We start from the raw sequence: 15988 nt of genomic DNA, 5'->3' as shown, positions 1-15988 counted from the left end.
CACAGGATAGGAGACAGGAACCACGGATTGGAGGCAATTGCCGTGACACTTCGGCCCCCAGCGAGACAGCTGCAGAGTCCTCCAGTTAAACTGAGGTTCATGTTCCTGCAGCCAGGGAAGGCCCAGGACAATCGGGTGTATGGAGTATTCCAAAACATACAAAGGCATGCGTTCCTGATGGAGGATTCCAACCCTCAGGGGGACAGGAACCGTGGTGTGTGTCACGCGTTCCGGGAGAGGTTTCCCTTGAATGGAGGAGATGACCAAGGGTGCTGGAAGATGAGCTTGTGGTAACTCCAAATGCTCTGCCAGACTTTTCATGATGAAGTTACCCCCGGCGCCGGAGTCCACCAAGGCCAAAGTGTGGAACTTGCCACCGGCAAACGTTAACGCAACTGGTAGCATTAGTGGAGGTACTGGAGAAGCACGGCCCAGGATGAGACCTCCTTTCGGTCCTAGGCCCGAGCGTTTCCCAGCCGAGTCGGGCACTCCGCTATCTGATGGCCCGTTGCTCCACAGTAAAAACAGAGTCCTTCCCTTATCCGCCTCCGGCGTTCCTGTGGGGAGACTGTTCAGCGACCCAACTCCATGGGTTCCTCAGCGGGCGTTCCACGAACATCAGATGCCTTCTTAGAAGGCAGTGAGGACCTCCTCGCCGTCTTGACTACTGGAAGGCCAATTCTATCAGGCCGTCGAGGTCCTCCGGAAGTTCTTTCGCCGCTAGCTCGTTCTGAAGGTGGGAGGCCAGTCCTTCCAGAAAGATCCCGTGGAGGCAATCATCTCTCCAATTCAGCTCTGCGGCCAAGGTATGGAACTCCATTGCGTATTCAGCCACAGCCCGAGTACCTTGTCGCAATCGGAGCAATTTGGAGACCGCAGTGGATTTGCGGACGGGTTCATCGAAAAGCAGACAGAAACTGACTAAGGTTTTCGAAGACAGGGTCCCTTCTTTCCCACAGATGAGAGGCCCAGATCAGAGGCCTCCCGTCGAGCAGGGACATAATGTAGCTGGTCTTAACCAGGTCGCTGGGAAACTGCGTAGGGAGCAAGGAAAAACGGACCTGGCACTGGCTGAGGAAGCCTCGACACAACTTTGCATCTCCGGCGTATCGGGAGGGTGCCGGGAGTTGAGTGGAACTTCCTTGTCCCAGGTCGCCCCCCGGAGGCTTGGATGGTGTGCGGCTGAGTAGGGCGGCCTCCTTGAGCCCCAGGCGGAGACAGCAGCGTAGGGTTCATGGGCCCCAGGGCCTCGAGGCACTGGGTCAGGCCCTGTACCGCGGAGACCAGGGCATCGAGGGTCTGTTGCTGCTCCTTCAGGAGCTGGGCCATTCCGGGAATGGCCTGGCGGGCAGATGCCTCTGCAGGGTCCATGGACTTGGCAATCTGTTATGCTCAGGCTTGTGGACCCTTGGCCGACGAGAGGATGGTATACCTTTTCGGAGGGTCCGTAGGCTCTCTCGTCGGGTGGCGAGGCAGAACAGGAGGCGGGACCAGCAGACCCTTGGCACTGGAGGCTGAGGCGAACACGGAGGCGATGAAGAGACGAGATGAGGCGCTGTCTCTTCACCACTGGTGGTCTGTGGTCCCCCCGGGAGGAGCCCGTAGGGACCAGACCGCTGGGACTTAGGTAAACCTAGGGAGGTCAGGAAAACGGTGCAAGGGCCAACTGGAGCTTCGCCCTGGAAGCCCGCGGTCCCCCCAGGAGGAGCCCGTAGGGACCCGGGCTGCTGGGACTTAGGCGGGCCCTTGGAGACTGTAGTCTTGAAGAAGTCCTAGGTCGAGTGCCAGAGGGTCGTCGCTCACCAGTCCGAAGTCAGGAACCAGAGAATCACCGTCAGCCAATCCGAAGTCAGGAACCAGGAAGACGAAGCAAGAACCAGAGGCCAAGCTCAAGGAACTCACCGAAGCAAGCAGACTGGACAAAGCTCACAGGAGACGTTGCCAAGTCAAGGAATGAGCAGAGGAAGCCTCCTTAAATACTTCCTCTGCTCTGGATCATTGGAAGCAGGTGAGTATCATTAAAGGGATCAGGTCCCTTTAAATCCAGCAGGGGGCGTGGCCTTGCGCCTAAAGATGGCAGCGGCCATCTTGGATTTCCGAGGAGGAGGAAAGCCAGCAGAGCGCCGCGAGGGAGGAGCAGGGACAGCTCCCCGGCGGGCGGCCCCGGGGTGATGGGCACCGGCCCCGGGGAGCATTTCAGGGGTTGCCGCGGTGGGTCGCCGCCGCGGTGGAGGTAGGGGGCTGCACCCGTGGACGGCCACGAGCGCGGGACACAACAGTCAAATAGTGCTGTCTTTCTTTGGCATAACAAAATAAATTGAAAAGGCTCCTTGCCCCTTTTCTATTGGGGTGGTACTGGAGATATTGCTTCCAATGTCCACAGTTTTGGCAGGGTTGCCTTCACCGCTTCCCTTTTAACTTGTGCTTTGCAGGGAGAAATCATGAACAATTTTGAGTTAGTTATGTACCAGAGTGTGTATCGTCTCCTAGAAAGTATTTCCAGGACCCATTGGTCCATTGTGATCTGGATCCACTCTGCATAATACCTTGCTAGGCACCCACCCACTGATATTATTTGAAAAGGGGCCTGCTGGATATTATTGCTGGAAGTGATTGCCCCTGCAGCTGCGGGTGGATTAGTTCTTGGTTTCTTAGCCCTCCAAAAGAGCTGGGATCTGCCTCTTACCCCATGCACTGCCCATGGTTCTGGTGCCTTAGTTTTATGTTGATACCTAAAGTGTTGACCATCTTAGTACCCGCGTGGCTGCCTGTTTTCTATTTTTGGGAGGCCTTTGGGTTTTTAATTGCTCCCAAATCCTTCATTAATTTCTCTAATTCTACTCCAAAAGAGAGGACCCCGCCCCGCCTTAAAGGAGAGCTTTCACATGCAACCTTTAGATACTACGTTTGCTACCCAGCTGCATAGCCAGAGGAGGCTCCTGGTTGCTACACCCAAGGCCACTGTTTTAGTCAGACATACGGAATCACTTCTCTAGTCTTCTCTTCAGATTTTATTTCTTCACCTAGAGTGAAACCCCTAACAGCACTTTTAAGTGCTACCATGATGCCCAAATTACCAGGCTCCAAGTACTGCCAAAATGGGAAAGTTATGTCTATAACCAATGGACATAACTATTGCTATATATGCTTGTCCCTGATCATAATCAGTCAACCTGAAAGGATTGCGGCAAAATGTCACACAGAGCCCAAAGGCAGCAGACCCAAAAAAAAAATGCACCACATTAAGGAACGAGGACAACGCATTCACAGGTTCATAAGTCACAACATCAAAGTGTTTCACGTCTCATTCCTCTTCGGGGCTTAAAACCCACTGGGTTGCGTAAGAAAAGCAAGCCTCCACATTGGGCCTACAGTCATCATCCAGTGGTCAGAAGAAGCAGAGCTAGGTGGGATAAGTTTCGGTAGTGTTCAAGTTGCCCCACGTCTCTAAAAAATAGCAGGTATCAGGGGATGTGTCATCAAAAAATGTGTTAAAAGATGCATAGTCTGCTGTTAAAGAAGTCGATCATCAGCAATTAACACATGCACCGAAGCCAGCCAAGTCGAAGCACGACGCAAGGAAGATGCATCGCATTGTGCATGAACTATGCAGAAACTGCACAACGCATCTGGTCAGTCGACACCAACACCACGCGCCCAGATGCAGGTGCCTCGTAAAAAGAGTGACGTCCATGATGCAAGGGCACTCTTCACACACCTTACAGCATCCACACACACAAAACACACCTTAAACACACACTGGCCCCAGTTCAATTGCAGACTGATCATAAGCACAAGCCTTCCCAAAAAGAAAGTTCACAGATATAGGGGGCACATGAACGTAACTCTCAAATAGTGTTCCTGTCCAAAGAACTTCTGAATTCTGAGACCTCAGATGTGGAAGAGATAATACTCTTCCTGGATGACCAAACACTCTGTGGACTCCTCTGGATTATCTCAGAGAGTTTACTCTGATATGTCTTCAGTGTCAAGAAGGAAGATGTGCTCCCCTCATTTGAGGGAACCTCTCAAAAAGAGATACAAAGGGTCACACAGGGACCAGAACCCATCTGAGCATCCTAAAGGTCCTGATTCCACAATTCTACTGGTGGCCATACCACCAGAGAGGAAGAAAGCTACAACTCATATTCCTCAGGATATGGCGCTAGCCTTTCATGCAATGACACAGATACTAGCCATTCTTCAAACTTTTTTTTAAATCTTTGTGACTATAGTCCTTCCATAGTGGATCTCTCCCCACGGTGAACTCCCCCATCCCCAATCCACGATGACAACAGTCCGCAAGATGAATTAGAAGAACCAGCCCCGGAATTCTCTCCGCAGCCAGATACAGAACCCTGCAACTCTCCACCAACTTCTCCAGGATCTTCAACAGGAATCCCATCAGACCCCCTGGAAGACCCACCTGAACCTTCCTCGTTCCCAGAAGACCTGACCTATTCAAAATTTATTGAAAAGTTAGGAGCCATTCTCAATATTGAAACTCAATTAGCTTCAGTTACAAGAATTACACCCACATTGCATTACTCAGAAAATAATTCCCCAACACCAAAGAATAACCAGGAGTCAAGAAAAAGAAATACAGTAGACTCAGGTAGGATAACACATGTGTCCCACAGTCACCCATTCTTGACAGATGGGAAGCCAACAAGTATACCCCCCCACTCAATCAGTTCATCAAGTAAATCATTAAAAAACAGGATCACAGTGGGCTCTGGTAGAATTAGACCTGTAACAAGGAGACACACACAGTATCAAATGCAACAAGAACATAAAGCCCTCCCTATATTAACTGAAGAAATTCTAGAGAAAAACATTGACGTGTTACCAGAAAAGAGAAAAAAACAATGCATGCAGAATTTCAAGATCCATAACCAAAAGAAAAAGCTAATTGAGATGGATAACTCTGTCATCAATGGTACAACTGCAAAAGGAAAGAGTAAAGTGAATAACAAATCCCAACTAAAGTCTCATAAGGAGTATAGGAAAAGCAATAACCGTAAAGAGAGTACCTGGAAAGCTAGGACTACAAATGCTCATAGTTTGGGAAATAAAATCCCAGATCTGCAGGCCCTAATGACGGAGGCAGAACTGGACATCGTTGCTATCACAGAGACATGGTTCACAGAATCTCATGATTGGGATACGGCAATACCAGGCTATAACTTGTTAAGGAAGGACAGAGTGGATAGAAAAGGGGGAGGTGTGGCTCTTTATGTCAGAAATAATATCCAAGCATCTGAGCTGCAAGGAAGTTGGGGCAAGGAAGAAGCACTATGGGTCGACCTAAAAACAGATGATGGAGCATCCATTTATATTGGAGTGGTTTACAGGCCTCCAAACCAAAAGGAAGAGCTGGACAGAGATCTGGTTGAAGACATCCATAAGATAGGTAAGAAAGGGGAAGTGGTGATCGTTGGTGACTTTAATATGCCAGATGTAGACTGGAAAATCCCATCTGCAGAATCTAAAAACAGTAGAGCAATAGTGGATGCCATGCAAGTATCATTGTTCAAACAAATGGTATTGGAACCCACGAGAGAAGGAACTATTCTCGACTTAGTGCTCAATAATGGAGATATCGTCTCTGATGTCAAGGTGGGCGCCCACCTCAGCACCAGTGATCATCAAACGGTATGGTTTAATATCACTAAAAATATCACTAAAAGAATATGGAAAAGAAGCACAAAGACCAGAGTTTTACAGTTCAAAAACACAGACTTTGAGGAAATGGGGAAGTACCTAGAGGAAGAACTAAATGGATGGGAAAATGAGAGAGATGTGGATCAGCAGTGGACCAATCTAAAAGGAGCAATCGCCAAGGCAACTGCTCTATATGTTAGAAATGTAAAGAAAAGCAAAAGAAAAATGAAACCTATCTGGTTCTCAAAGGAGGTGGCTGACAAAATTAAAGCTAAAAGAACTGCATACAAGAAATACAAAAGATCCCAAAGGGAGGAGAACAAAGAAGAATATCTGATTCAACTGAGGGAGACTAAGAAATTAATCAAGTTGGCAAAAAGTCAAGCGGAAGAGAGGATTGCCAAGGAGATAAAATATGGTGACAAAACATTTTTCAGATACATCAGCGAAAAGAGAAAAGTCCAAAGTGGTATAGTGAAATTGAAAGGTGGAAATGATCAATGTGTGGAGAGAGACGAAGAAATGGCAGAAATATTAAACGAATACTTCAGCTCTGTGTTCACTAAAGAAGACCCTGGAGAAGGACCATCTCTACACAACAAGAAACTGGAGGGAAGCGGAACAGAGGAAAATCCATTTACAGTAGATAATGTATGGGAAGAGCTAAAGAATCTGAAAGTGGACAAAGCCATGGGGCCTGATGGGATTCATCCAAGGATACTGAGGGAGCTCAGAGATGTGCTGGCGGGACCGCTGTGCGACCTGTTCAATAGATCCCTAGAAACGGGAGTGGTGCCAAGTGATTGGAGAAGAGCGGTGGTGGTCCCGCTTCACAAGAGTGGGAACAGAGAGGAGGCTGGTAACTACAGACCGGTTAGCCTCACTTCGGTGGTGGGAAAAGTAATGGAGTCACTGTTGAAAGAGAGAATAGTGAACTATCTACAGATGGGAGAATTGATGGACCAGAGGCAGCATGGATTCACCAGAGGAAGATCCTGTCAGACAAATCTGATTGACTTTTTTGACTGGGTAACCAAGGAATTGGATCAAGGAAGAGCGCTCGATATCATATACTTGGATTTCAGCAAAGCTTTTGATACGGTTCTGCACAGGAGACTGGTGAATAAAACGAGAAGCTTGGGAGTGAGTGCCGAGGTGGTGACCTGGATTGCAAATTGGTTGACGGACAGAAGACAATGTGTGATGGTAAATGGAACCTTCTCTGAAGAGAGAGCGGTTTTAAGTGGTGTACCGCAAGGATCGGTGTTGGGACCGGTCCTGTTCAATATCTTTGTGAGCGACATTGCGGACGGGATAGAAGGTAAGGTTTGTCTTTTTGCGGATGACACTAAGATCTGCAACAGAGTGGACACGCCGGAAGGAGTGGAGAGAATGAGACGAGATCTAAGGAAACTGGAAGAGTGGTCGAAGATATGGCAGCTGAGATTCAATGCCAAGAAGTGCATAGTCATTCATATGGGGAGTGGAAATCCGAATGAACTGTATTCGATGGGCAGGGAAAGGCTGATGTGCACGGAGCAGGAGAGGGACCTTGGGGTGATGGTGTCTAATGACTGTTTTTAATGTATTTCCGCCCTGGAGGCGTCTGTTCAGTTCCTTGTAAACCGGTGCGATATGTATTCTTTACAGGAACATCGGTATATAAAAATTAAAAATAAATAAATAATGATCTGAAATCGGCGAAACAATGCGACAAGGCGATAGCTAAAGCCAGAAGAATGCTGGGCTGCATAGAGAGAGGAATATCGAGTAAGAAAAGGGAAGTGATTATTCCCTTGTACAGGTCCTTGGTGAGGCCTCACCTGGAGTACTGTGTTCAGTTCTGGAGACCGTATCTTCAAAAAGACAAAGACAAGATGGAGGCGGTACAGAGAAGGGCGACCAGGAAGGTGGAGGATCTTCATCGGATGACATACGAGGAGAGATTGAAGAATCTAAATATGTACACCCTGGAGGAAAGGAGGAGCAGAGGTGATATGATACAGACTTTCAGATACTTGAAAGGTGTTAATGATCAAAAGACAACGACAAACCTTTTCCGTAGGAAAAAAATCAGCAGAACCAGGGGTCACGATTTGAAGCTCCAGGGAGGAAGATTCAGAACCAATGTCAGGAAGTATTTCTTCACGGAGAGGATGGTGGATGCCTGGAATGCCCTTCCGGAGGATGTGGTGAAGACCAGAACTGTGAAGGACTTCAAAGGGGCGTGGGATAAACACTGTGGATCCATAAAGTCAAGAGGCCGCCAATGAAGAGTGGATGACTCGCCAGAATGAGGGCTACTGCCTGGAGTCAATACCCTTATTAAATAAACATACACATGCTTACTGTGACTCCAACATCGCTCTAAGCTTCAACAGCAAGAGGAAATGTGGAAAAAAGGATTCACACTCACAAAGAGGGGAGTAGCTGGCTTGTTACGGCGGTTACTACCCCAAACCAAATGTGCCTGATACTTCACTTTCGATGCACATCCAGCATGGCTCTCTGCTTCAACAGCATGGGAGAAGACTGATACTTCACGCATATCCAGCATAGCTCCCTGCTTCAACGGCAGGGGAGAAGAAAAACAACCAATAAGGGCTGTATAACATAGGCTGGGTAAAACAAATAAGCATGGGTGTAGCTTGCTTATTGCGGCGGCTACTACCCCTAACTAATCAAGCTAGATATTTCACTTGGATGCAGCTCCATCACTGCTCTCTACATTAAAGCTGGGGGTGGAAGGGAAATAGAACCAAGAGCTAAGAGAAACAGATAAGTATGAGAAAAAATGTGTGAAGCTTGCTGGGCAGACTGGATGGGCCATTTGGTCTTCTTCTGCCGTCATTTCTATGTTTCTATGTTTCTATGTTTCTATGAAACCAAGAAAATGCCAGATCCTTGGTCAGAGGTGATAGGAATACTTAAAATCTTCGATGTTCTCTCTGAGCCCACAACCTTGCCCTCTCACTCAGTTCTAGATGCTGGAATGGATAAAACCTGGGAGTTCCCCTTCTCAAGGCCATCAATGACTTGAAAAACTGACCTCAAACTCTGCATGAGGAAGTTGTCACATTATGATGCAGTGCAGCTTCCCTGCGTGACTGTAGTCATTGAATCGGCGATGAAAAAGTTAAAAAAAAAAAAAATCACAGCTACATTCTAATACTTCTCCAGGTAAAGATAACATACCTGGCCGAACTCGGACACAAGATCTTCCAAGCAACAATGCTTAAAGCAAAAATTCAACACCACCAGTTTTACAACACACAGTATTTACATGAGTGTTTAAATCTGTGAATGACTGAGGTAGATTGTGGTCTCCTGCTGCAGATGAAATGTGTGACTTGAGGGATTGCAAAGGCAGCTTACGCCACCCTCCTTTGGATGATTTACGAGGCCTTTGAAACCTCGGCTTATACATCAGCTACAGCCATAGCGGCCCAAAGGACAGGCTGGGCTACGGGCCAGTGCAATTCATGAAGTACACGAGAAGCTGGCAGATCTGCGATGTAAAGGAGACAATATGTTTTGTGACAAACTTCCTGAAATTGTATCGATTTATGGAGCAAAATCTAGCGGTCTTGTCCTTTGCCTCTCCATCGGAACAGAAGTCTTCATCAAGGAGATTTTACTCTGGCTACAAGAGACATTACTAGCAACAGCATTCCTATAGGCCTCATACAGCCTACCGGCCACCAGTATATCAACATCCCAGGCAACAGCCCCAAGCAAACACAGACCAAGGGTAGTTCCAGAGGTCAATGTCAACAAAAACAGCAGGGCACCAATCAAAAACCATAAGAGTTTTTGAGCAAGGTTCAGCTACAGTTATTATCTATAGTGGGGGGCAGATTATCTCTTTTCTACCATTCTTGGGAAGTGATCACGTCAGATTGTTCGGTTTTAAGCATAATTCGCGAGGGCTACAGACTAAATTTCAAAAAGAACCCGACCCTCCCACACATAGCTCCCTCGGCGTCAGATCAGGTACAAACTCAACTTGTGCAACAGGAAGTAGACTCATTGCTCCACCAACAAGCAATCCAAATACTACTTCGATGCCAGCACAACAATGAACTTTACTCCCAATACTTACTCATTTCGAAGAGAACGGAGGATCTCCGTCCAATTCTGGATTTTCATTCCCTTAAAGAAATCCAGAAAGAGGTTCAAAATGACAACTCTCAAATCCATTCTGCCATTCCGTCAACCCAACGATAGAATGTGCTCGCTGGATATCAAGGATGGATTCCCTTATCCCAATGCACCACTCTACCTGTGTTTCCAGGTCAATGTGCAGCACTACCAATACAAGGTATACACCCCAGGGTTCTAAAAGAACTAAAAAATGAAATTTCAGACTGATTTCAGTTAATTTGTAACCTATCATTAAAATTATCCATTGTACCTGAAGAATGGAAGGTGGCCACTGTACGCCTGATATTGAAAAAGAGTTCCAGGGGTAAACTTGGCACTGAGCCTGACTTCAGTGCCAGGAAAAATGTTCCCTATGACTCATATCTTATATATTTCATGTACAATAACTCTCCTTGCAAACCCCTATAATCCAGCTCTGTCTTCATGTTTGATATCTACTGTTGTATTTATTTTTTTTATGAATGCCTTCCATCTTGTAACACACATGTTTTGTATGTTTTAAATGTAAACCATTATGAGCTAGTGATTCTCATATGGAATGATGGTAAATAAAACATTTAAATAAAAAATAACTCAGGAAGGGGGCACCCTATTGCACCCCATGCATTCTTCCCTACAGTTGACAGCATGGAGATTGAAAGGAGAGTATTGAACCACCTACATCTGTCAACAGGGATCAAAGACACCCTAGTATCTGCTAGGAAACCATCCACAAAAGAAAGCTATGCTTTCAAATGGCAGTGTTATTTGATCTGGTGTAACGTGAGCAACATAGATTCTTTCTCCTATTCACCGAAGACGTTGCTGGAATACTTGCATACCATCTAACAGGCAGGATTGGCAACATCAGAGTTCACTTGAGTGCAGTAGCTGCATATCACCTTCCAACCAATGGTCTTCCTATTTCAAATCACCCACTAGTTTCACGATTCATAAAGGGGGATCTTAAAATCGAGACCACCAAGGCTAAACCACCTGTTCTCTGGAACATAAACACAGTACTATAAGCACTTATGCTTCCATCCTTTGAGCATATCCATATGAAATATGTAACTTGGAAGATGGTCTTTCTAGTCACAGTGACTTCAGCTAAGCGGGTTAGTGAGCTTCAGGCCTTGGTTCTCTATCCCCCATTCTTACAATATTACCATGACAAAGTCACTTTACGAACACATCCATCCTTCCTACCAAAGGTTGTTTCACCTTTCCATCTGAATCAAACAATCACATTACCTACCTTTTTTCCGAAACCGCATAAAAATAAGAGAGTGAATCCTTCACACTTTAAACTGTAAGAGGGCATTAGCCTATTACAAGAGAAGAATCTATGCAGTTAACCGAGCTTCACAACTCTTTGTGTACTTCAATCTAAACAAGTCAGATCTGCAGGTAGCAAAGAGATATTTGGCTAATTGGATAAATCAGTGCATTCAATTCTGTTACTCAAAACACTCAACCGAACTGATCACCTCTGTCAAAACACATTAGGTGAGAGCCATAGTGGCTTCAAACTGCACATCTCCACAAAGTACTGTTGCTGGATATTTGTAAAGCAGCCACGTGGTCGTCTCTACATACTTTCACGCTGCACTATTATCTTGATCAGGAAACAACTTCAGATGCAGACTTGAATCAGCGGTGTTGCACTATACGACTGGAGCTCGAGACTGTCCACGGATTTTGCGCGTTGAGCACATGACGAACACTTAATTCTGCAAAGGTGTCTGTATCCCCCTGCCTCAATATAGCATCATTGTGCAGAAATCAACCCTAAGCTGGGGACTCCCAGACAGTATGGCTAATTCTGCCTGCTTATCGATGGGAAAAAGCAGTTGTGTATCGGGCTTTCCCTCTTCCACTTGTTCACTCCTCAGTACTCACCACCACCGGGGGTCCAATCCGCAGGTCGTGGGCCCAACCGCATTGGCTCCCATAGCTTTCCTGCCAGATCCTCCTTCCCTGTTCACACCCGTGTCTTGTTGGTTTTTTTTTCGTAAAACTTTACTACTCCCATTAGTGAGGAGCAAGGGGAAATAGTGTAGGGAGAGTGGGAAGAGGGAAGAAACCTCCAGGCATCTTAATGTGAGAAAAATCTTCTCTCTTTTTTTTTTTTTTTTTTTTGCAATTCATTTCATTGCCGAGCCTACTTCCTAAGGAGTGGGTAGTCTTTCCAAGGGTATCTCAGTCCCTAAGGAGCAGGGAGTCGTACCAGCCAGACCTACAACCAGGGAAGATTGCACATAGGAGGCAGCTGCAATGAGAGAAGTTACTCTAAAGGGTAGTTGACCCAGGAGCTCAATGGGCTCAAACCAGGCTGGGGCCAAACCCTGACTCCAGGAGCTTGCTGCAATTCGTCCACACCTGTGCACAGATGCCAGAAACAGAAATTACTAGCAAGGCAAACAGGGAAGTCATCAAGAGGGTGTGTCTTCTGTCTTCAATAGCTGAGGAACAGAGAAATCCCTAGTGTAATGGACTGTTCCATAAGGACGCAGAGTCTTTTAAATTACCCAGATACAAATGGGGATATATTCCCTATTGTGAGCCCTAAGTCTATCTGGCTAATAATTGTTAATAGGCCTGTTCTTCAGCAACTTGTCTACATTTTTCTAAACTTAGTAATAGTGCTAGACAACCACATTTCCTGGCAACAAATTCCATAGTTTAATTGTGCATTGACAAAAAAAAACAAAAAACCTAACATAAGTTAGTTTCATGGAGTGTCCCTTGTACTAGTACTATTTGAAACAATAATTCACTGTTCCCAATTTACTTGTTCCACACCATACAATTTTATAAATAACTATCATATCCTCTCCAAGCTGAAGATTCCTAATCTGTTTAGCCTTTCTTTATAGGGGAGCTGTTCCATCCCCATTATTTTTGCTGCTCTTCTATATACATTTTCTAGTCTTCCTATATCTTTTTTGAGATGGGGCGATCAGCGCTACATACAGTACTCAAAATGTGGTCACAATACTGATTGAAACATTATATTCTCAGTTTTGTTTTCTATTCCTTTCTGAAGAATTTCTAACATTCTATTTGCTTTTTTGGTAATGTAAAGTTTTACATTGCCCAATGATTACCTTTCAGAAAAAGAAAAAAAAAAAAAAAAGACAATTAGGAAAATTATGAAAAGAAATACCTCTATAGTTGGGTGAGTATTATGCTTGTAAGCGGTATATAGAGGAAACTGAATCTGAAAAATTTTTGCTACACACAGCAACAGTTTTTCTTTCTCGTCAGTGTTCCATAAACTAAAAAGGTCCGTGTTCTTTGCAGACACATCCTCAGTCAGGCTACAAGTCTTTGCAATATCTAACTTCTTCTCAATACAGTTGCATCGTTCAGAATTTTCTTCTTTATGAGAATCCTTTTCTACATTAGGAGGTTCATCCACACATTTATTCTGTTCTTGCCATGTTGATTCTAGGTTAGTAGTGCAATTTTTACAAAGCTGGTCCCGTAGAGTTTGAACTTGGGAAATTACTAAGTTTATAAGGGCACACACCACTTGGTTAAAGATCTCCAAGTGCTTATATTCCTTGAAGCAGCACAGACATTGCCTATGGAAGAAAAACAAAAGGAGAAAGTGAATACTATTACAGTAGAACCACTCAAAACTGTGCTGGAAAAAAAGAAGACTATAAAAAATGAAATTACTTATCTAACAATGGTTCTCCAAAGGCTGCAGTTCAATGGAGTCACATAACCTACCCTCCTCCCACTTTAAGGAGGAGGAGTTCTTTATCACTTTCTATGTTGGCTAATAATTAAACAGTGGCAATTGGTCTGGTGTTGTACAGGTGTGCTGGCATATGCTCAGAAGCTATTCCTGGATAGCTCTCCAATAGCACACATGTTACAATTCACACCCAGTGTGTCTCCACTGAGGTTGCTTGTCATCAGAGGAGGATATATTGCTGAATGACTAAGAAATATATTTCCCCGGGCTCACAATCAGATTCCAATAATTTTCTCTTTCATTCCACATCACCTACTGAATATAGGAGAACTGAAATACTTTCCTATGACTATCAAAGGCTGAAGTCAACTCCTTCCTAAGATATTGACAGAGCACACAATTTACCAATAGGTAGCACAGTACAATAGTCAATTTCATGCCTTTCCAGCCAGCAAGTTCAAAGTAGAAACAAATTGACTCCCCTAACAAAATATAATACCAACTCATCTACAGTATTTTTACATAAACAGCTATCATGGTAAATACTACACCAAACCATCTTCAGTCCTGGCCTCACATTCTACTCCTCAGACTAAGAACAAGAAGCAAATTATAAAAAATATCTAATCAGCCAAGAGGGAGGAAGTTGTGACAGCTTTAAAAAAAAAAACCAAAAAAAAAAAAAACATAAGGCTATGAATGATACTGCCAACAGCACTTATCTCTGCTATCTCTTTTCTCCTGACAAAGCAAAAGAAAGATACTGCATTCCCTAAACCAGTGGTTCTCAACCTTTTTCCCATCGTGACACACAGGACAGGCCACGCTCACATGTGTGACACACTGCTCATTACAATTCATGGTGGAAATAAAAAGTAAAGGTCCGGTAATTATTTTTATTGTTTAAAATGACACAAGGAAAAGATACATATTCTGTGTGAACAGAAATTGCATAAATAGTAAACATCCCACACCAAAACAGCACAAATTCCCAGCACTTAAACAGTAACCACCTTACGTAAGAAAAGACAACACTGAAATATTACACCAGGCCTTAAGACACCAATACATCTCCTATTAGGAAAACGGACCAAATCAGGCTGCTATAGAGCCCTACACAGAAACTACACGCCAGCAGAAAACCTCACCTGAGTCACATGTGCTGACCCTCACCTAACAAAGAATAAAGAGACCAAAACGCATAACTAGAAGCATGCAGAAAAAACTGAATTGTAAACTGCAACAAGCCAGTCTCTGTATGCAGTGTAATAAAGGAAAAGAAACATCACCCATCCTTATAAAATAAAATCAAGAAAGCAAAATTGCTTACCTTGTAATAGGTGTTATCCCAGGACAGCAGGATGTAGTCCTCACATATGGGTGACATCGGTAATGGAGCCCTATGTACGGAAAAACTTCTCTAAAAGTTTCCATGAAACTTTTGAATGGCACCGGAGTGCCTACTGAGCATGCCATGATATTCCCTGCCACAGGGATCTCCCTTCAGTCTTGTTTTGTAGCAATAAGCGTTAGCAATAATAAAATAATAAAACGTATCAGGCCCAACTCGCGGGGTGGCGGGTGGGTTTCGTGAGGACTACATCCTGCTGTCCTGGGATAACACCTATTACAAGGTAAGCAATTTTGCTTTATCCCAGGACAAGCAGGATGCTAGTCCTCACATATGGGTGATTAGCAAGCTAGAGGCTGAGTCATTTTGTAGTGAAGCAACAGTGAAGTTTTGTTGATGAAATGAATCAGCCGAAGATCACAGCAGGTTGGATGTAGAAGGAGTTGGGATTATACTGGAAACAAGTTCTTTAAGACGGATTGTCCATATGCTGAATCTTGTCTTCCTTCTTTGTCTAAACAGTAGTGAGCTGCACAAGTGTGAAGAGAACTCCATGTTGCTGCTTTGCAAATGTCAAGAATAGGTACAGAGCGAAGGTGTGCTACTGAGGTTGACATTGCTCTTACTGAGTGTGCCTTTACTCGCCCTTGAAGAGTAAGGCCTGCTTTTTCATAACAAAATTGTATGCAATCTGCTAGCCAGTTTGACAGAGTATGTTTGCCCACTGCTTTACCTGGTTTGTTTGGATCATATGAAACAAACAGCTGACTGGATTTCCTTTGGGCTGTTGTGCGGTTTAAATAGAAGGATAATGCACGTTTACAGTCCAAAGTGTGTAAGGCTCTCTCACCCTGATGGGAATGAGGCCTAGGAAAAAATGTTGGTAAAACTATTGATTGGTTCAAGTGAAATTCCGTGACAACCTTAGGAAGGAATTTTGGATGTGTACGGAGGACTACTCTGTCATGCAGGAACTTTGCAAAAGGTTCGTATGTGACTAGTGCTTGTAGTTCACTGACCCTTCTAGCTGATGTAATGGCTATAAGGAAAACCGTTTTCCAAGTGAGAAATTTAAGGTCACAGGTATGTATGGGTTCAAATGGAGAACACATAAGCCTGGT

General features: G+C 44.7%; 1 protein-coding gene across 1 annotated transcript in view; it reads right to left on the bottom strand.

The window, feature by feature from the left end:
- The window catches only part of USP34 (ubiquitin specific peptidase 34), a 1009100-nt gene that overhangs the window by 875708 nt on the left and 117404 nt on the right, over positions 1–15988 (bottom strand). The window contains exon 3 of the mRNA XM_029593702.1: positions 12977–13397. Within this exon, the coding sequence (XP_029449562.1) occupies positions 12977–13397 (421 nt within the window). The remainder of the gene's footprint in view (positions 1–12976; positions 13398–15988) is intronic.

Source organism: Rhinatrema bivittatum, chromosome 3 (genome assembly GCF_901001135.1).
Source record: "Rhinatrema bivittatum chromosome 3, aRhiBiv1.1, whole genome shotgun sequence".
In the NCBI taxonomy this organism is placed as follows: domain Eukaryota; kingdom Metazoa; phylum Chordata; class Amphibia; order Gymnophiona; family Rhinatrematidae; genus Rhinatrema; species Rhinatrema bivittatum.
The sequence above is the reverse complement of the archived record's forward strand: the minus strand, read 5'-3'. Positions and strand labels throughout refer to the sequence as shown.